Source organism: Prionailurus bengalensis, chromosome D1, assembly GCF_016509475.1.
Source record: "Prionailurus bengalensis isolate Pbe53 chromosome D1, Fcat_Pben_1.1_paternal_pri, whole genome shotgun sequence".
In the NCBI taxonomy this organism is placed as follows: domain Eukaryota; kingdom Metazoa; phylum Chordata; class Mammalia; order Carnivora; family Felidae; genus Prionailurus; species Prionailurus bengalensis.
Genome location: NC_057346.1, coordinates 33,863,350 through 33,886,513, shown reverse-complemented (window position 1 = coordinate 33,886,513; position 23,164 = coordinate 33,863,350). Strand labels below are relative to the sequence as shown.

The 23,164-nt window shown below is 33.9% G+C and overlaps 1 protein-coding gene across 1 annotated transcript in view; it reads left to right on the top strand.

The window, feature by feature from the left end:
• CNTN5 (contactin 5) overlaps window positions 1-23,164 on the top strand; it is a 1,382,461-nt gene that overhangs the window by 1,034,338 nt on the left and 324,959 nt on the right. The window contains exon 9 of the mRNA XM_043579878.1: window positions 2,027-2,129. Coding sequence (XP_043435813.1) covers window positions 2,027-2,129 — 103 coding nt within the window. The remainder of the gene's footprint in view (window positions 1-2,026; window positions 2,130-23,164) is intronic.

Genomic DNA, 23,164 nt, shown 5'->3' with positions numbered 1-23,164 from the left:
GAAGCCAATCTTTTTGGTGCAAATATCAGTGATATTTGTCTATGATTACTTTGAAAAACACTAAGAAAGAAAAAGCAAAGATAATCTTCTTGTCCTCAGTGAATTTGAATACTTTCCATCTAAAGTGGGCCACATTCTTTCTTCAAGGCCCATATCAAATTAATAATTGATAGATAGATGATTGATGATAGATGATAGATAGATAATAAATACATAAAAGTTTTCTTGCCAAAGGTAACCTTTTCTGTCTTTGTACATCCAGTATATTTTGCCTTTATATCTTATATCACTTTTCTTACTCTTTCTAGTTTTCATCTCTCCTGTCCTTTCTCATCTCACACACATACACAAAGAGGGATTACACATAGCACTATCTATACATGCACATGGGCCTAGATGTGCACACATGCCCATAAACACAAACATCCCCAAACACATACAAGCTTCTCAGAGAAACATCTGTACTAAATTATAACTATCTCCTCTATACTGCTTTATATACAGGATCTCCTAAAATTTGGGGGAGGAAATTAGCTCCTCGGTTGCTAGTTGAGAGCACTAGCACAGGAATTCACCAGTCCTCAGCTAGGTCTTTGTTTAGGTGAAAGTCATATCCAATCTCAGAGTTTCAACTGCCACTTCTAAATGATGACATTAAATATCTGTCACTTGTCCAGAACTCATTCCGAGCTTCATTCCCTCATTGAGTTGTCTACTCAGATTCTTCTGAATATCTTACAGGTATCAAACTCAGTACTCCTAAACTGAGTGTCATCAGCTTTTCCACTGTAGCTGTGTTCTTCTTCCTTTCATTCACATCATCATCCAGCCCCGAAGCTGAAAGCCTTAGTGTCATTATTGAAGAGGTCCACACCCTTGTCTCCAGCAACCACCCTCAATGTGTGCCAAGCTCACTTATTTGTTGTTGTTGTTGTTGTTGTTGTTGTCTAGTGCCTCTTCTCTCTCACTCTCTCTCTCTCTCTACCACTGTAATTCAAGTTTGGACCTTTATTCCTTCTATCTTGCATTATTGAAATAATGTTATTGATGTACTGGTTTCTGCTCCAATTTCAGTATATACATCTCAGCAGAATACCACTCCTCTATTCAAAACCCAAGTGGTCCAAATTATTTACAGATTAAAGTCTGAATGAGTTACTCTGGTCATCAAAGCCCTCTACTTTTTGTACTCCATTTATATTTCCAAATTTGCCCAGTATCATTTCTCTTCATATACCAAACATGCCAGAAAAGCTGATATTCCTACTTCTGGTAGTTTCCCACCTTTTTGTCTTTATTCCTAGAGTTTCATTTGCTTTCTCTCCTATCTTTTCCCTACTTATTCAAATCCTAACTATTCTTATATATATATATATATATATATATATATATAGTGCTTCAAATGTACATAATAGTTTAAGGATATCTTGTTCATAGCACTCATCACTTCCTATCTTGAATTACAATAATTTTATATATATTGCTCTTCTTCCATACTTGAGTCATTGTCTAAGAATACACTTGCTGAGTGCTGGAGAGCACAGCCCATGGTTGATTTATCTTAATAATCCCCACAATGCCTAGCAAAATGCTTGCATATGATAAATATTCAATAAATATATGTTAGTGGTTAGCATAGCTGTCCTCCAGTAAATATATGTTGACTTAATGAATAAGCATTCATTTTTATGACAATGATAAAGAAAGTTTTTACTTATTTAGAAAAAAACACAATCATTTATCATGGGAAATGTTCATAGTTATTTATTTCCCATGGAATATAATCAGTAACAAACTAGCAGTGTTGATTAACATTTCTAATAATTATTACTTGAAATAGTATTGAATATACATGCAACTTCAGACTGAGTCCAAGTGTACTTCTTACTTCAATGCATTAAAAATTTAGCAGTCATCAAACAGACATTAACAACCAAACCACGGTGCTTTTCAATGTAACATCTCCAGAATTGGAAGGAAATTGTGACATTAATTTTATGCTTAAAGAATGCTCTCTATTTGCCAGGTGTGATGGGAGAATATGAGCCGAAAATTGAGGTCCATTTTCCTTTCACGGTTACAGCTGCTAAGGGAACAACTGTTAAGATGGAATGCTTTGCACTTGGCAAGTAAGTACACATTCTTCCATAATTAGATACAATTATTTATTAAAGTGTGATATATCTTATTTTTGGATCACTTATTTTGCTAGATTTAATTTTCCCAGAAGCTCCTTGGTAGCTATTCATAAAAAAGAAAAGAAAAGAGAAAAAAACAGGAAGATGGGAATTGATGAAGTAACCAATTATAATTATCTTTCTAGTGATTTCTATGAACAGTAATGTATATAGTCTTGCTATTTTAACATAAAGCAAACTTCTCTAAGTAAAAGAAGAGCTTTACATCTCTTTGCCTATATGTCTTAAATTTTCAATGTCATTCTTAAATATCATTCAACAATGATATAAATAAAACATGGATAAAAAGATAAGGTGTTATCTGCTTTTTGTGCATATGATATAGATTCTGATAAGATATAATGAGACAACAGTATAAAAATCATAAAGATAGTAGTTACAGTGAGCCAATTGATTAGTATTTTCTGAAAGAATGATAACATGATAGCACCAGCTGTCAATATGTACAATATGCAATCATTCCCCAAATGAGAAAGATGATATATATCACACTATAATGACTGCTAGACTTAATGATTCTATTTCTGAGGGCTTAAATCCTATAATATATATAATCACTTGTCAATGATGTTTATAATATGACTATTGAGCATAGAGGCAGGAGTAAGATTTTGATTATATTTGATTAGAGTATTATGATTTATTTTAAACAGAGTGTTGTTTTGTATTTTTAAGGTGATAAGACCTCAGGGTCCTTTCTAGACTCTGTAATTATAATTTACATAAATGCATCTCTATCAGAGTTACTAATCATTTAACTTCAGTTGTGGTGAGCTAGCTCCCACAACATAGCTATAAAGTACTTGGAGATAAAACATGCTATATAAATGTGCTTAAAGTAGGTTTAGCTTATGGGTGAGAAAAAAATATTAGTAAATTTGAAAAATTCATATTTATAGTAAATTTATATATAAAAACTCATAGTAAGAAGAGGTTTAAGGAATGAACATAGTGAACATCATGCTTTTTTAAAATTTAAAACTGATTAAAATAACATACACATGTGCAATTCTGTTTAAATCTGAGTAGAAGCATGATCATAATAGATTGAAAACAAAATAAATTGTTATGTATTCCATTTGTAAGCAAAATATGCCTGTAAGTAGAAATATATTTCAAGAACTAAAAATTCATCTAGGGGGTATTTGGGCTGATATCTGAGGAAGCTTTCCAAACCTAAATATACTGGTTAAATGGACATGATTAAATCAACCTTAAAATTATTGTTTTTCACTATTTGCCATACTGAGGTGTCAATTGTGCCTGAAAATGTCCTGAGTAATCAGCTGGATTCTGATAAATACAAAAATAATATATTTTGACTTAATGTCAAAGGTTTTAGTATATCCTGCAGTTAAATAATTCTCTTTTTTTTCCTTCAGTTAAGTAATTCCTAAATGCCAGAATTTGCATTAAAACTACAAACAAAAGAAGGTCATATTGTAAAACATATTACAGAAATGGATTTATAGAGGAAAAAAAATAATTTGGGATATTTCCCCAGGCAGGCTTATTTAATAAGTTAGATGTGTTTGCTTTTGGAATTCTTAAAATATGTTTAGTAAATTGATCCTTAAAATCCCTTTCATTCTAGGTGGAATCCAACAGTCAAATTATGTTATTTTAATACTTTATTTTCTTCATCTTTTCCACTCCTTTGTTACTCCTTCTCCCCATTTTCCCCCAACATAAGTAAGCAAAAGGGAAGATAAAGACACACAGCCTATCAAGAAAGTCTGTTGCTCACTTGATATCCTTTTTATGAAGTGTCATAATTATGAAAAAAGCATGTATGAAGAGTTTACCTCTACCTAAAGATTAACCTACCACTGATGAAAGTAAACAAAATTTAAAAATAACATCTTTACATGTGTTAATTATTTTAAAACACTTTTTTAATGTTTTTTTTTTTCCATTTTGAGAGACAAAGAAAAAGATAGAGGATGAGCATCAGGGGGAGCGGGGGGAGAGGGAACAGAGGATCCAAAGTGGGGCTCCATGCTGACAGTAGAGAGTTCGATTCGAGGCTCAAACCCACAAACCTTGAGATCATGACCTGAGCCACGCAGGTGCTAATTTTTTTAGAGTACACAATCATGTGGAATAGATCCTTATTGCATCCCAACATAATCATAGAAATTTCAAATTAATACCTGAGCATCTGCTTACTTCCCACAGCCCACTTGAGCTGTTTCCCACCTTAACAAGGACATTCTCTGGTGGATCTTTGACTGTCTAAGAACTTTATTATATACCACTAGATACTGATCAGGACCTTGCCACTCAAGCTGATATCCCCTTTCAGTGTGTTCACATAGTGTTTTAAACAAATGTTCCTCATGGGGTATTATAACCAAATTCTGGCATAGAGGATACCAAACTCTTTGCTATCTCATGGCCTTTACAATTGCTTTCCCTCTATAGGGAACACTCTTCCCTGTTCTTTCCATGCTAGCTCCCACTTATCCTTTGGCCTCAACTTAAATATAACCCTCTAAAGAGAAAAGCTGTTACTACTTTATGTAACTCACACTCATTATTCTCTATCTAAATATTTGGGGTATTATTCATCATAACCCTTATTATTTATATTATTTACATATAAGTTTCTCTGATTATTTCCCTACTGGATCAGGCATAAATACAAGTGGAAACAGGATACAACTCATATGGTTCAAAAGAGTTTACTAAAGGCACGCATTCAATATCCATGAGCAAGGTTAAGGTAACCAAAAAAAAAAAAAAAAAACTGAGGCATTTGTAGACTAGTGATACCAAGAAGTCATTCCCACCCTTAAGCCAGAATGAAAAAGGAGGAGGAGATAATAATGTCACCAAAACCAGAAAGAGCTGGATATATGGAGTGGGCTGTGGCCCCCAAGGCAACTATAGACACTGAAGAAATGCATTAAAAGAACACGGCTAAGGAAAGGGTCAGGAAATTCATTTCCTTATTTCTTTTTCTTCATGCCTCCCCATCTCTGGTGGCTCACATGGCTAAAGGCAACCAGAAGCCTACCTGCAAGCCCAGAGGAGCTGTTGGCAGTACACAAAGCAAAGGAGGGAGTCTGGGGGAAAAGGAAGATGACAGATAAGGGAGGCAAATGGAATAAGTTTTAAACTCCATGAAAGCAGGAATCATGACTACATTCTTTACTTATTCCTAATGCCTACCACAGTGCTTGACACGTAACAGCACTCAGGAAATATTTGTTGCGGGAATGAATAAAGTCAGAAAGATTCTGTCTACTTAATACAATTCAAGTCTTTATTAGTAACACATAATAAATAAACAATAGCCTTTTATGCATAAAATCTTTTGATTAACTCCTCATCTCCCAAACAAATCCACCTACATTCATACCTCTACTTCTTGCCCTCTCATCTTTTCTCATTTATGTCTACATTTACACTTATATTTTAGTCCTCACTTTTCCTGCTTATTCTTACCTCACTCCACCAGTATCTCTCTTAGACCTACAATTTCTCCTTCTCATTTTATTTTATTTTTAAGGCATGTTATCATGTCCAAATTATACTTACTATTTAAAAAAAAATGATCCCCAAATCTTTCCTTTACCTATTGATTCTTAGGAAAAGTTTGGTTGTTTCCTTTGAGGGATAAAATGAGGTTAAAATGAGGAAGATTTATCAAAGAAGCCAATCTAGAAAGGCTATTTATTGCATGATTCCAACTATATTACATTCTGGAAAAGGCAAAACTATGGATGCAGTAAAAATATCAGTATTTCCAGGGCTAGGGGAAAAGAGAAATGACTAGATGAAGCACCGAGAACTTTTACAGTAATAAAGCTATTCTGTGTGATACTATAATGTTGGAGACACGTCATTATGTATTTTATCAAAACCTATAGAATAAACCAAGAGTGAACTCTAAAGTACATTATCATCTTTTCATGATAATAATTTGTCAATATAGCTTCATCAATTGTAATACTTGTACCACTTTGATGAAGTGTTTGATAACATGGGAGGGGGGCTGTTGGGTATATGGGACAGGAAGTATATTGTACCTGTACTTTCTGCTTAATTATGCTATCTGTGAACCTAAAACTGCACTTAAAAAGTAAAGTCTATTTTTAAAACATAATTAAAAAATAAATCAGAAAATAAATAAATACCAGTGTGAAGGACATAGTGAAATACATATGTCAGAGAGAGTGATATTTGATGCAATAATGGCATGAAGGACAAACAAGGAGATCAAAAGTACAAAATTTGTTGTTCCCACTTTTACCTTCTCCCACCCTTACTGGAGCAACTCAGACTTCTGACCAGAAATCACCATTTATATAATGTCATTCATTAAATCCACTACTTTCCTAGATACTCCTCTCTCAAGGAAAAATAATTAATTCATTAACGCAAAGGAGCCAAAAAGCAAGAAGTGTGTTTGTATAGCTCATCTGGTAAATGCAAATGGGCTAACGTACCTTGAAAGGACCTAGAACTGAGTACAAGTCTGGAGATTTTAAGAAATAACTATGCTCCAGGTGCTGTACTAATTTCTAAGTATTTCCATCATCCTTATTCTCATTCTATCATCATACATTTAGCTGGACTTAGCTGGACTATTTTCAGTTCAGTCTGTCATTAAATAAGCAACAGTATACACTTTGACTTCAATTTTTATCTTTAGAGTTACATTGCCCATCGGTTTGTTCCGTTTAAATTGAGACTTAAATACAATAAAGACAGATTCCACCTCTTGAATTTTCTCTGACCAATGATATCATTCATGAATATCATAAGCCATACTGGAAATTTCTTTGATTGTTAACAACTTTCAAAACATATCAGAATACTGATCCATTGCTCACAAACTACGTTTTTATTCATCTTAAAAAGTAAGTACATCTACTTCTATATAATCTGTTTCTAAAGGTATTCAGTTCTTATAATTTAGAAGATGTAAATTAATGCAGCCATAGTTTCACAGATCATTTAAAAATATATAAGCTGATATTTTTCTTTATTCTTAAAGAAAAACAGCAGCAGTAAAAATATTTTAGGTTATCGAATTTCACTATATCATAGCATCACACCAGTTCACCAATCTGCCTAATGTGAAGTTAAATACAAAGTCAATATGAGAGCAAAAATCAGCAAGTTGTCTTCTAAATAAATCTCTATTTAAATCTGAATTTAGGAAAAATCAAAGGGTTTCTCTGTAGGCTACTGCAGCAGAATGCAACATGGGAATGAGTTATACTTGTAGAAATCTTTCTGCAAATAGAATTATACAATACTGAGTACAGAAAATATGGGTGAAGTGACTATGACACATTCTGTTTAGTACTGGTCAATTCTGCAAAGGTAGAATCCCCCCCCCCAAAAAAAATGGGAAATGCTTAAAAAGCATCCATAGGGCAACAAAGGTATGCAAAGGCCTGAGAAATACAGAAAAGTGAAGAAAAAAAAAAAAAGAATGGGGATTAATTGCTTTGGAAATAAAAAGGCTGTTGCAGACATATGGAATGCTATCATCAAGAGATTGCTCATACACTGTTCTCCAGTTTCATCGAGGTGAGAGAGCTTGAAATTCCAACAGTTTGGGACTAAACTAGCAGAATTAGATTGGGTCTAATGTAGAAGTTTGTGACCAAAAAAAAAAGTTGTTACAGGGAAAAATGGATTATCAGCAGAGGCAGTAGAAACTCTACCCACACTAATGGAAGAATATAATATCCATTTGTCTCCCAATAATCTAGACGGAATGTTTCCTGAAAAGAAAGAAATGGTCTGGGTCAGGATTGGAAATGAAAATTTTAAAATAAACATTCTTTTTTGCTGGCCACTCATCTATCTACTCACGCTGAATATTAAGAGTCTAGAGCCAGGCAGGCTTAATTAGCTGCTTTTCTTAACTACATTATTGCATAATATTTTAAAGTAGCTTATGCAGGAAGTAGAAATGGAGAGTGTTGCCTTTTCTTGCTCAGCATTCAGCTCAGAGACGTTAGTTAGGGGAGAAGGGGTGTCTTTGGTATCTATCAGGTCTGCTTTAAACACTGAAAGGAAATGAGAGATAAGAGATCAAGGGACAATGCAAGTAAGAAATCCCGTAGGTCCCTAGTTCATACTTCATTTCAATGGTCCTCTCCAAATGTAATTGGAAGTTGATGATATTTTCAACTGATAGTGCTCAGTTTTTAAGTCTCATCTATATAACTTGTTAACAAGACAACACAGAGTAAAATGGGAACTTTAAAGTATGGGACATTTAGTAACTGCAGAAAGCAGCTATCATCTCTAGGGTTGTGGGGAAAAACAAGAAGAGCTGGAATTACTTAAAGCTGAAAGCTCAGAGGTTCCCATCTTGTTTTCATCATCAGCCCTCATATCACAAAACAGAGTAAGAAGGGTGGACTGACACAAGTTCCACTTTACATTTTCAAACTTATCTCTACCTCTTAATCAACCACACCTCTTCCTATACCTCATCCGTACATACTTTTCCACTTCTGTGGTCTTGTAACTCACTTCTGCCAGTCTAAAATATCCTGCCCTCACAATTCTATTTGGTCTTTGAAACAGGTCAAATGCAGATTCTCTGCTGAATCCTGCCTACTTGAAATCCAATCTCTTACCATTGGAACTGTATCACCATCCATATTTTAACATTTAGAGTGCCTTATGGGGTCAGTTGTGTATATCTGTCTTCCTTACTGTGCTAAAGTTTTGTATCCCTAGAGTATTTTTACATGCAGTAGATGCTGGCTTTATTTATTGAATTTAATTCAGGTATGAGAAATGTGGCCAATCTTTCATAACAGGAAGTATGTTACTGCCTTGGTTTGGTCAGACAGAAGTCTCCAGATGCCTTTCATGTGTCTTGGCCCTGAAAATTCTGACCATATTACATTAGCTACAGTTTTCTGACAGATTTCATTTCATCATGTGACCTTTTGCAGACCCCAAAAAGATCACTAGATATGTCACATGGCTACCAACAACAAAGAAGAAAATTTGGTCATTGATGCTTAAATGACCCCATGCACAAGGGCAAACTTGGGGTTATTCTGTAATAAAAAAGCCATATGCCATAAAGCAACATCAGTTTATCTGCTATGACAATTCTACAAGCTAATAGTGTTACAGGGAGATCTTTTCTTTCTTTCTTTCTTTCTTTTTTTTTAACTTTACATGTTCCTTATCTTGCTTTTGCAGCCATTAACACACAATCAGATCAGCTGTGCTCAAAAGGCCTTGAACCAGTTACTGTAATAATTATGTGGATGACCTTTCCAGGATCATCTGAAACCTGGCAGTGAGGTGGGAGGGAAGAACACATTCAATTTCCTGCCTTTCTTAGTTCCTGATTATCTCTCTTTCAGATAGCATTTACAAACCATCTTTTGTTACTCCATCAAATGTCTATTAAGAAACCAGAAGGTTAAGTATTTTTTTCTCTTTTTATATGTTTATTGCAAATACGAAAGTGCCAGTTATCAATTCATAAAGTCATTTTTGCTATAGTTTATGTTTTACTTTTCTTAGTCCTTAGCCAATTTGTCTCAAATGGCTGCTCTTGTGTCCCATTGTAACTGTGAGAATGACAAATATTCCCCTGAGACTTCCCATGGTCGACAACTGGCAAATGTTCCTGAAAGAGCCTACTCTTTAGTTACAGATTGATAATTTATTAATACTGTTTATTTGGAACTGCCGGTCACTAGGGGCTGTAGGAATTAAAAAAAATTAGAGTTGATAGTATTTGTCTATCAAACCAAATTCAAATTACTTAATCATTAGATTGACAGAAGATCTAGGGATGGGAGTTAGTCATTGTGTCTAGGAATTAATAAATGTTTAGCTATCATAGGACAGTGGTAAATTATGGAGTGAAGAAAATTACCTTTCTGAGCTATTGGTTTCTTCTTTATTATTGAGACCAAGGATGCATCCTCATTTCAGGTGGTACCCAAAGGAGATATGTGCTGAAACAATCTTAAATATCATACAGCCCAGTATCAATTTGTAGATGAGAAACTGAGACTTCACAGGAACCAACACTTGTGGACTTGCTGGACAGGCTAATAGTTTATGCTTCTTCACTTGGTGCTCTTTATATTTTCAACATCTTTCCATAGTGCCAACTATGTGTTTTGGTTACTTATGTATTTTGCATTCAAAAATGTCAACTATTTCTAAGAAAACAGAGCCAGTAATTTGCATAATTATTCATTTTTGGAGTCACTGTTAGCTGGCATCATATTTCTAGCTTTTCTAGGGAAACCGTAGACCTAGTTAATTTGCCTCAGCAGAAAAACCACATATTTGTACAAAGCGTCACAGCTAGCAAGCTATAGAAGGCAGAACCAGGTTCTAAAACTAAATGCTGTTCTCAATTTAACATACTGATTTTCAGTCACTGAGGGTAATTACCACTTTACTATAGCAAATATTTTTCTGAATGCACTTAAGTATCTCAATGATCAAGAATTGGGAATATTAGTATGAAGGACAAGCCGCCAAGGTCATAAAGAAGAAGATTATCCCAAAATTACATATTTTTACTTGGTTTAGTGAAGGGTCATCTAACAGCTTTATTTTGAGTGAATGTTCCTGGAGTTTTCATAGAATAACCTCTTCTACTGGATGTTGACTATGAGATGAAAAACTGGTAAGCTATTAATATTCATAAAGAGATTATAAAGAATCAATATATCCATCAAAGGTTTCCAACTCCTTTGGAAACTAAGCCCCAAAAAACTCACCAGATACATAATATTGATATCTGAGTGAGCGTTTAGTGGAGCAAAAGTAAAAGAAATCTTAACCAAAAAGTTGTCCAAAATCTCAGCATACTTAAAACTGACCTCTATCTCCTACTGGATGGTTTCCATATCTCCCTTCAATTCTAACCACATCTCTGACATGTTTGCTCAATGGATTAAAAGCAGCAGTAAATTTAGGAAAATTCTTTATTCTCCTCACCTCAGTTTCCTTATTTTGAATTCTTCCAGTGTATATTTCTATATGTTTTATGTAATTGATTACCCCAAATTCCCATTTAATGTTCTAGAAATTTAAATTTTGTGCCCAATGATTATCTCTTCTAATAGTAATTTTAATACCCATAATACCACTTTTAAAGTGGATGTATGTCAGAGCAAAAGTGCTATAGTCTCTTTATCTGAGATATTCTGGCTGATATGTTTAATGGGAATACTTACTTTTTAAAGCTATCACAGTACATTTCTAAAAAGTGGTAAGGGTCTTACCGATTCATTGTACTATGAACTAAGCCTATCTAGTGTAAGTTTTTTCTTGCCTTATTGGTATTGTTTGACCAAGGGCAGCATCAAAATTTGTCCACTAAAGATTAATTTAGAATTTTAAGATGTTTTCATATGCAATACTCAGAATGATTTGATGCTAAGTTGGAAATTTAGATACAAACATTGGTAATATGCATAACATTAGTATTATGTTTTTACATTTTGCACTTTGTATTTCAATATCTGTCAATATCATGATCATGTATGATTTGCTCATATGATATTCCTTCCTTGATACTTCCCTGTCCCTAACTTTAGTATCCAAGTGTCTCCCATCAAGCATCATCATTGTCTTCCCTCAAACCTTCTGTCCCAATCTCTCAGCCACTTAAAAATCCCTCAGTTCCATTTCTTCCTTCCTATTCTATATGCCAAAACCATAAAGTCCGTTATTATTAAGACAATTTGGCTCTCTTATTTCTGCTGTGAAGTAGATTAGAGACAGCCTTCAAAAAATTCACCATACTAATGTTCTACCAGTTTGGGGAATTTCTCCAAGTGCTGCTTTATATCAAGCTCTGCAATGGGCACTTTATCATTTCTGTTTTTACAGGTCGCAGGGATTTACTCCTGGTTTTCACATAACTTCCTGTCCCATTAAGCCTAATACTTCTTTTGGACTTTTAATTTGGTTGTTGATTCCAACTTCGACTCTTAATTTTCCCACTTGAGGTTTTTCAGTCCCTTGTTCCACAGCCTGTAGGTCCAGACTGGGTTCCTAGAACTCCAATTCACATACAGCTATCATACCCAGACCTCATTTGCCTACATAAGTAGTTTTCACTGACACTGGAGGTAACCCCTGAGGTAGTTACTCAAAGCATAGAGTCTTACATTTTATTTCACTCTTTCTTCCTTTTCAACATCATCTGTGTAATCACTGTGTCTTAAATTCATGCTCACTTAGTTGGGACAAAGCGAACATTCATTTACTGAATTAAATCATCATCATTATAATAGTTATGTGTATATGCTCACAAGGAAGCAGAAATAAAATAACATATTAAGGAATTCTAAGTCTGAGACCACATATGCCCAGGCATATAGATTATAAAGCTAAAAGTTGAGAGTCCCTTTTAGGCTGCACGCAGAGGATGGTTTCACCTTGGTGCAGTTTCATGCAGTCATGTATACTCCTTATGTCCACATTTCAGAAACACATTTTCTTCAGTTGAAACATGAGTTCTAGCAAGATTGAATTTTCCTACCAAAGTCACTCTGATGAATCAGAAAAGAAACTGTGATAATTTGCTAGTAACCAGGACTGGTTTTCTGTAGAAATAAATAATGGGCTCAGTAGAAATATGACCAATCAGAAAGCTGATGGACTCAAAGCAAAGTTAGAACAAAGAGGGTGGAATCCCTGATGCACTGTAACTCTAAAGTCACTATAAAATGATGGATTAGCCTTTTCCTCTCAAAATATTACTGTATTTATGGCACTTGTCAGGGTAATGTTAGGAAGAAAGTAATTTTATTATTACTATAATTATTATTCTCCACGTTTCCAATATACTTTGTCAGTTGAAAATACAAAACTTTTATAATACAAAATCTATTAGTTTTAAACAACCTCATGACTATATATAACAATTTCCAAAAGCAAAATTTTTATTTTATTAATTACATATTTAAATTGGTGGCTTCTTTCAAGTTTTTAGGGAAACACCTTAGCCTCAGTAGTCACATATCCAACAATTATATTCAATGCTGTGGTGTCTGAAATATTTCTGTGAATACATAATCCCATCAATTCTAGTATGTCTTTTTCTTCTCAATTCATAATTTTTGTTGGCATTTGGAGGATGCATCATACCTCTGTCTTTAGTCTTTGCTTGATATTTGATATAGGAAAAAAACTTTCCTTATATTTTGATTCCCACGGGACCAAGACACAAAAGTTCATTTAAAGTTCATTCGTTCGCATTAATGTTCTTAACAAATGAGGAATCAGAGACATAATTCCATCTTGGTCTTTGGAATATCCCACTCAGGGCCTTCTAAAACTTGGAAACGGGTGTCATTAAGATAAGACAGATGGAGGGTGAAGTCATAGGGAAAAGGTGTTAATTGAACCATCTCAAAACCATCTCCTATGCCTTTACTTAAAGGTAGCATTAGCTAGTTTTCATTTATCTCTGCAATAATATTTATTGGAAAACAATTTACTGTGAAGTTAAAACACTGCAATTTCATATTCTTCATTTCTATGTTGTGAATCTAATAGTATTTTTTAAATATGCAATTAAATGAAATGTATCTGTATGCACAATGTATAATCAAAGTGGTCCTGAATTGTCTTATAGCTCATGCATTGTTGCCTTAGACAAATCATTTTATGATACTTCATTCTATCTAAGTATTTTCTATTTCATATGACAGGGAAGTAAAGTTTCATTCTTTATTGATTTGATACTTTTTTCATTAATTGTTCATAGCTGTATGGTCGATTTTCAGTGGTGGAATCATGTGTATATGTTAGCATTTGGTGCAATTAGGTTTAATGTATTGTTTGTACATATGAAACATGTTAAGTGTGTGCATGTATGTGTATGTAAGTGAATAAAGTATTAAAACCACATAAAGGATTTCTCAAGGCAGAAAATGTTAAGACATAAACTAAACATCTGTCATCCTGTTTTTTTCTTCTTCTTTTTTTTATTTGCAATGCAATATAGCAACACCTACCTTCTGTTCCTGTGATTGTTTTTGTTGGTAGCTATATGGTGCAGAATAGTTTCATGTCAAGCATTTATAATAATATTTTTTATTCTGAAGAATAATTTTAGCTGATATTCAATAGCTACAAAAATGATACTCAGTGGGGACATGTGTCAGCTGCTATTATAGGACAAAAGGCAAATGATAAGTACTTTGGGTCATTTATGTTCCCTTATTTTCTTTACTTTTGGGGATTGAATCAATTTGGTCACAACTTTAATAATGTCTTATTTATGGCCATTTTCTCAAAGGAAGGGACATTATGAATCAGGTCATTTGTTTTATACATCCCTACAGAGAAATGTAGCCCTTTCAACATTTCTGAAAGAAGAGCACATATCAGTGTTTCTTACACAGACACAAAGGGAAGGAATATCTTCTAATTTCCACCTTCATGTAATGCCATTACATTCAGCCACACTCTATTGAGAGAAAGTATACATATAATACACCCCAAAGCACACATTTAAAAAAAATCTATGAAATCCAGATGTATATTACAATTGATGGTATGTCATAGTTAATCAGCAATGTTTTCTTTCTTAGCAATTCTTAAAATAATGGTGTATCTTACAATTGGTGGTATCTTGGATATGATGAATTAGAGTAATTAAGATTAAAGTGACATATGCTCAACCCTAACATAGTGATCAAGTCAGTCAGAACCTGAGTGATGACATGTTCTTCCTCCATTTATATGCAGTATTATTGTTAAAATTTGAGTTAATAAAAAATGTTTCCCCTATAGCATTCAAAATCTATTAGAAAGATGATTGTTGACTGCACATTTTTTATTGTTTTAAATCAAAAGTTATTCTAGCACCAACAGTCTCAGTTACTTCCAGCCATGTTATCAGTGAGAGTCAACATACACACCTTTTAAAATTGGGGATTAAAATACAAAGGAGTCTAGTCCAAAAAAATCCTTCTGCCCATTGCCTTAATCATTTCTTCAGTCTCTGGATCTTGTTGACTATAAGTCATAAATAGCAGAAAATAGAAAAGACATAAAGAGTTATATCTAAAGAAATTATACATAAAATGATTACCCCCATTAGTTTCTTATTTTGTTTTCATTTTTGGAATTAAAGGACTATAATGGAAAGAACACATAATCTTTATTTTTTCAACAAGAATTTTTTTTTTTACTTGAAGCATATTTAAGAATGCATATTCTAATACATTTTCAATGATTTAAATGTGTAAAGACAATAAAATCTATGAAGTCAAAAATCCAATTAGGTAAATTAAATGTACTACTCAAGTATTTCTTTAGACTGCTTCTTGTGGCACCTGGGTGGTTCAGTCAGTTAAGCGTCGGACTTCAGCTCAGCTCATGATCTCACAGTTCATGAGTTTGAGCCCCACGCTGAGTTCTGTGCTGACAGCTTGGAGCCTGGAGCCTGGAGCCTGCTTCAGATTCTGTGACTCCCTTTCTCTCTGTCCCTCCCCTGCTCAGACTCTGTCTCTCAAAAAATAAATAAATGTTTAAAAAAATTTAGACTGCTTCTTTAAAGCTTGATTAAGATCTAATTGGCACGTGACAAAATGTTTAAACTATGCAAAGCGATACATTTTCACATATATATATACATCCATGAAACTTTCACATAGCCACATAGTGACCATATCTAGTACCCATGATAATTTCTGCATGTACATTTATCGTATTTCCCTTCTTCTTAGCTATGCATTGCCAACCTCAGGAAACCACTTATGTGACCTCTATTCTGTTGCTATACATTAGTTTGCATTTTTAAAAAATTTTTTTTAATGTTTATTATTTTTGAGACAGAGAGACCGAGAGCAAGCAGGGGAGGGGCAGAGAGAGAGGGAGACACAGAATCAGATACAGGTTCCAGGCTCTGATCTGTCAGCACAGAGCCTGACCCGGCTTGAACTCACAGACCGGTGAGGCCTGAGCTGAAGTTGGCCGCTTAATGGAGCCACCCAGGCACCCCAATTAGTTTGCATTTTCTAAAGTCCTATTTAACCATAATCACATAATATACACTTTTTTGTCTGATATTTTTCACTTACAACAATTATTGTGAGATTCATACAAGTTGTTGAGCATGTCAATAGTTGATTCCTTTATATTGCTGAGTGGTATTCCATATTATGGCTCTATCATATTTTGTTCATGTATTCATCTCTTGATGAACATTTTGGTTGCTTCCAAGTTTCATCTATTACCAAAATGACTTCTATGAACATTTCAAATTTTGTATACACATAGTTTTTATTTTTCCCTAAATAACATGTTAAATATGTCCTCTAGGTTCTTGAACATATATAACTTAATTGAAGTAACTGCTTATGCGTTCTGGTCTAGTAATTCTATCATAGGTATCCTTTTTGTGGCCATTTCAGTTGATTAATTTTGTTCTCAACATGAGTTATAATTTTTGATTCTTTGCATACCCAGAATTTTTTTATTGGAGCCTGATATTTGAATTTTACATTATTAGATGTTGTGTATTTTTATATTCTTGACCTTTGTTCTGAGATGTGGTTAAGTAACTTGGAAACAGTCTGATTCATTCAGGTTTTTAAAAAGACCTGTGCAGCATTTCATTTAGGGTTATTTTTTTCCTCATTACTGAAGCAAGACTTTGTAGTACTCTAGCAAATGAGTCCTAAATTATGAAATTTTCCACTCTGGCTGTCAGGATAGGAACTATTCCTTGCCTGGGCAGATTCTGAACACTGCTTCTTCCAATCCTTTCAAGACATCCTTTTCCATCTTGAAGTTGTTTTTTTCATATGCACATGCTGATGAGTACTGAACTGAATACTCAAGGAAAGTCTTCTGCGCATTCCTAGCATTCATCTGAGTGCAGCTCTCCTCTTTCAATACTGTGAGTTCTAGCTGCCTTAGCTTCTCCAGACTTCCAAATCTGTGTCCTCAGCTCAGGAAGGCAGCCAGGCTGAGTCTTCCCTCCCATTCCTGTTGCTTGGAACATTTATACAGGTAGCAAATTAAGGCAGTGAATTATATGCCCCGTGTGCTTATTTGGCATATTTCATGGACATTGTCCTTCACAGCCTGATAACCAATATTTTGAGATTCACTTTTTTCCCATATATTTTATCAATTTTTTGCTGTCTCCCACTCAATCATTTTTAGTTAGTAACAAGTAAGTGAAAAGTCAAATGTAAAGCTACCTTAATCATCTTTATCAAAGCAAGAAGGTAGAAATAAAGCAATCCCCATGTGGAATATAGTATGTTTTACTTGTATTTATTAGAAAAAATTATGGCCAAACTCTGGCAATAGAAAAGTAATAGAATGTTTCCTCAGAGAGAATTTAAAACAGGGGAGGTAGAACAAAGGTAATTGTCAAATTTAACCTACAATTCTCAAAAAGAAGAAGAAGAAGAAGAAGAAGAAGAAGAAGAAGAAAAATTTGCCAGATTAAATTCACAGAGACCTATAAATATTTTAAAGTTGAATAAGATGTATTTTCAGTGCCAAGAGACAGGACAAGAACAAAGGTTTGGTAGTTTGAGATACTTAATTTCAAATATCAACTCAATAATTTACCAGCTATATGATATCAGATGACTTACTCTCTTCGAATCTCATTTTCAAAATCTATAAAGTGGAAATAACAATACCTACTACATAAAATTACTATTAGGTTTCACTAAGAGACTCAATATTTAAAGACCTATCAGTAACATGTTAATTATTTCACCCTAGCTCTCTGGAATTTTTGTGAAGCATTGTTTATTTTATAAAACAATTGCCTATGACCCAATGTTCTGCTTCTTTCTGAATTACCGACCAAGACACAGTCCTTTTCTGAAGCTTTTCCTAAACCAAGATGCTAGCATTCTACAAACTCCATTCTCCCTGATACCATTTAGCTTTTCATAGTTTTAACTAAAAATGAACTGTAGAAAACTCAATCTCTGCCTTTCTGCTAATAATATATATTGCCATGTGGCTTAACAGTCCAAAGAAACTCTGAATCTACAACAATATTTCCATATATATGAAATCTTGGGATTGTTTTTGTCAGTTTTATCATTCCCAAATATGCTTTCAGGTCAAAATCTTTCTTTTTTTTCCCCCATGAGTTTAAAGACTGTTTCCTAGAGTTGATTTTACATACTAAGTCAACATTTTACTTTCATAATATTTAATATATTTTATATGATTGTTTCAGGATCTACTTATACATGCTAATTTAGAGAATGACAGGAGGCCAAAAAATTTGCAAAATATAAATACCAAGAGTCAAATATTTAGAAAAAATATATATATATGTACAAAATAGATAAATACTGTTCCATCACTAGTAGTAATGGCCTCATAACTATTGCTGTAAGATCTATACGATCTGAATGTAGGGAAAAAATCAAAGAAAATAGCTTGCACCATATTCTGGTTTTAATTACAATATTGGCTGGAATTGTCTTACTTAGAAAGGACCTCAGCAACTTTAGAATCTGTATATAATACAATTATTTTTAAAAATGCAACTGGAATACAGATATCAATACAACTCAATAAAAAGACACTGAAAGGCAAGTGTGAAACTCTGTTTCTCCATAACCGAGGTAGACTGTAGAATAATCTACCCCTTATATGATTCATTGGTTCTTTGTGCATCAATGCTTTTGTGAGTATTTTTAATTAAAAAATATTCTAATAAATAATGTAAATTTTAAACATGTAAAGATTGGGAATAAACATTCATAGCCTTTTCACTCTTTTTTAAAACAAAATAATGACTAATATTTTCTTTTAATTCATGGTTCAATATCTGTATATGTCTCCTATTTTAAAAAATCAAGAATTAAGACTTGTTTTGCCCTTTAATTGAGTAGAAATTCATTCAAAACATTGTATTACATAAATACAAATTGAATAAGTATAAACCCTCACTAATTATTTTGTGCTTTGCTTTGAGCTCATAGTACAGGTGAGGGTAGGGAGTAATAGAATTAATTTGTACCAATGTAACCAATCATATAATCAGTAATATATATTTTCATGATTGGTGTACTTAGCACTATCCACCTAATGGTAAAGAATGTAGCTGTAGTAAAGAACAGAATTTACTATCCTAAAAGTAGGTGAAAGTCACAGCCTTCTAATTAGCATATTATGTCACCAGCAGGCGTTTTAATCATCGGAGAGATTATGCCACAGATTCATATAATCTACTGTGACAAATAACTACAAATATGCCATGTATTCTGTAAATCACGTTGTCTGTCCACTTCTGTCCATGTCTTCTTTATAAATATCCTAGGATCCAAAGAGATAACATTCATGAATGTGTATATTTGACATGTATAAGAATAGTGACTTCAGAGTTATCATTCTTTTAAGATAGAGGATTGCTTAATTTTTTTTCCCTGTAGATTCAAGCTTTTATTTAAATTCCAGTTATTTAACATACAGTGTAGTATTAGTTTCAGGTGTAAAGTTTAGTGATTCATGACTTACATATAGCATTCAGTGCTCATTACAACAAGTGCCCTCCTTAATACCCACCACCCATTTAACCCATTCCCCCATTCAGCAACCCTGTTTGTTCTCTATAGTTAAGACACTCTCTTGTGGCTTGCTGCTCTCTTTTTGCGCCTTTGTGTTCATTTATTTTTTTTTCTTAAATTCCACATGAGTGAAATCATATGGTATTTGTCTTTTTCTGACTGACTTATTTCACTTAGCATAATACTCTCTAGCTCCATCCACATAGTTGCAAACAGCAAGACTTCATATTTTTTATGGCTGAGTATTATTCCATTGTGTGTGTGTATGTGTGTGTGTGTGTGTGTATATGTGTGTATATATATATGTATATATACATATATATATATACACACATACTGCTTCTTTTTTTTTTTTAATTTTTTTTTCAACGTTTTTTATTTTATTTTTGGGACAGAGAGAGACAGAGCATGAACGGGGGAGGGGCAGAGAAAGAGGGAGACACAGAATCGGAAACAGGCTCCAGTCTCTGAGCCATCAGCCCAGAGCCCGACGCGGGGCTCGAACTCCCGGACCGCGAGATCGTGACCTGGCTGAAGTCGGACGCTTAACCGACTGCGCCACCCAGGCGCCCCATACTGCTTCTTCTTTATCCATTCATCATTCGATGGACACTTGGGCTCTTTCCATAATTTGGCTATTGTTGATAGTGTTGCTATAAATATTAGGGTGCATGTATCCCTTCAAATCAGTATTTTTGTATCTTTCTGGTAAATACCTAGTAGTGCAATTGCTAGATTGTAGGGTAGTTCTGTTTTTAACTTTTTGAGGAATCTCCATACTATTTTCCAGAGTGCCTGCACCACTCTGCATTTGGACCACTCTGCAGTTTGCATTCACAATAACATGTGAATGCATGCATTCCTGTGTATAAGTGTCCTCCTTTCTATCAGTTTACTTACCCATGAAATAGACAAAATAAAACATACATCTTAGGCTTCTGTGAAATTTAAATGAGATACTAAAAGAAAATTTGAGAACAAAGTAAAAGCACAGTTAATAATGGCTATCTAGATTTTATGGTTCAAGAATCATAGATGAATGAAGGACCAGAAAAGCCACACTTCTCAAATACAATCTTGGCAAATTAAGGCCTAACTATAAATTAAATAACTGCCAAGAGTTTCCCATAAAATCACAAAGCTAGGTCTAGAATCCTCATCTTGTTACCATTTACCTATTATACTTTCCACTGTATAGCAGCATATAGACACTAGCTTTACATAAAACTCTGGTGGCTACTAGCATTAATGTTATTGAATTTCTAACTTATTGATGAAAAAAATTCACAGGAAAGCGGAGATTTTCCTTTCCTCCTTTATTGTTGATAGAACTCATAAGGTTAACCATGAACACGTGAACTATATACTTCAATATCTTATATGCTAATGTATCTAACCATATACTCAATTCAACTTGAAACAGTGTTTCAAGAACTTGGGAAGATGCAGGAGAGCAAGAGATACAACTTTATTTTGAGATATTTTCCCCATGAAGACCTGAGGGCAGTCACTCTGAGAATGTTATTATAAGATCATTAGACACAGAAAATCAGGTTATCTATTCAAATGTTCTAAATGCTATTTTTTTCCTGCAATGACATTTAATTATTGTATGTTTGTGGATTGAGTTTAGCATATTAAGGAATTATGATTGATTTTACCATGACCTACTTTAAGTATTATTATCAACTTCAAACTAATCCCTTAACCTAGCCAAAACAGGAAATGATTCAAAATGACAGGGTTACAAATAAGAATAACTAGGAAAAAAAAGAATAACTAGAAATGTTCTAGAGACAAAATGCATGATGTTTCTTATCCTGTTGTAAAATTAATTAGGAAAGAAAACATATTAAGTAGCTTTAGCTTTTCTCTTAACAATGCATTACTTGGAATAAATATTACTGGGAATTTTATCACAAAGACATATATTTATTATGATTACATATTTATCAAAATTGAAAGTTTAAAGAGTTAATAGAAAAGACTGTCTGACGATGTTTGTTATTCCAGCATTGCTGCATCCAAATGGAATTCCTGGGGTGTCTTGGTGGCTCAGTTGGTGAAGTGTCAGATGCAAAACCAACTGAACTAGGCACCCAGTTCTTAAAATTTTATTTTAATATAACTTTTGTTTTAATAAAGTAGTTCCTTTGCAGTATTTTAGAAGAATGTATGCTTTACTAAAACTTTCTGTGCAAATGAAAACAGAATGAAATTAAATAGGAGGTTAATATAGAGTGAGTGATCAAAAGATTTGTAGTCTTTCTGCACAGCAAACCCTTCCGCATGTAAAGTTTAATCCAACATTTCTATTTTTTACGGAACATACAAAGTTTTAAAGATGATACTGTGTAGGGGCACTTGTGTGGCTCAGTCCAACACTTGATTTCAGCTCAGGTGATGATCTCATAATCATGAGACTGAGCCCCACATTGGGCTCTGTGCTGGGCATGGAGCCTACTTAAGATTCTCTCTCTCCCTCTCCCTCTGCTCCTCCCCAACTCGTGCTTGAACACACACACGCACACACACACACATTTTCTCTTTCTCAAAAAATAAAAAAAAACAGTAAAATAAAAATCTTAAAGATAATACATTGTAATAAACTCAGACAAGCAAACACTGAAATGTTCTAAACTATAAGCATCAAATTTGGAAGAGGAGCTGGGAAACAATTCAATTTTTCTGGTGCAAACAGGAAAAGGAATTATATTGCATTTGAAATAACAAAATCAATTATAACACTTTATATTACTTCTCATCTTTACAAATATTTTATGTGTTACTGGCAATTCTATTCAGTCTTCGGCCACATCAAAATTACTTTATCCATGATTTCTAATTTCTCCTTTTTTATTAGGACCTCTGTCTTTATCTTTTACCCTATATAAACTAAGATACATGGTTTACTGTTTCAGTCACTTTCTGTTACATCTTTAATTCTTTTGCCACAATGTTCTTTCATTATATTCACTCTTTGAATGCTTACTGAATCTACTCATTTAATATCTGTATCTGTGTGCCTCTACTCAAGCTGCTTAGTATTACTGAAGAATCTGTGTGCCTCTACTCAAGCTGCTTAGAAAGCAAGGAACTCCACAGAATGGTTCCACTATAATGTATTGTCCCTAGTCTTACTTGAGCCCTCAGTGCCACTAACCTGCTATGTCTTTACAGTGACTAATTCCAACACTCACCACTCTCCTCAAACCTCCATATCCTGCTTCAGCAGGCAATGTCAGATGCTATTTTAGAGAGATAATTGAAACTGTTGGACAAAATGGTCTTGACTTCTTGACTCTAAACCTACAAACCTCCCAAATGCCCTACACACCCTTTTTCCTTTTTTTAGCACAACAACATCAGAAAAGGCATCCTTATCACTGATGCAAATCCACCTTCATTCTGCATCTTATCCCTTTC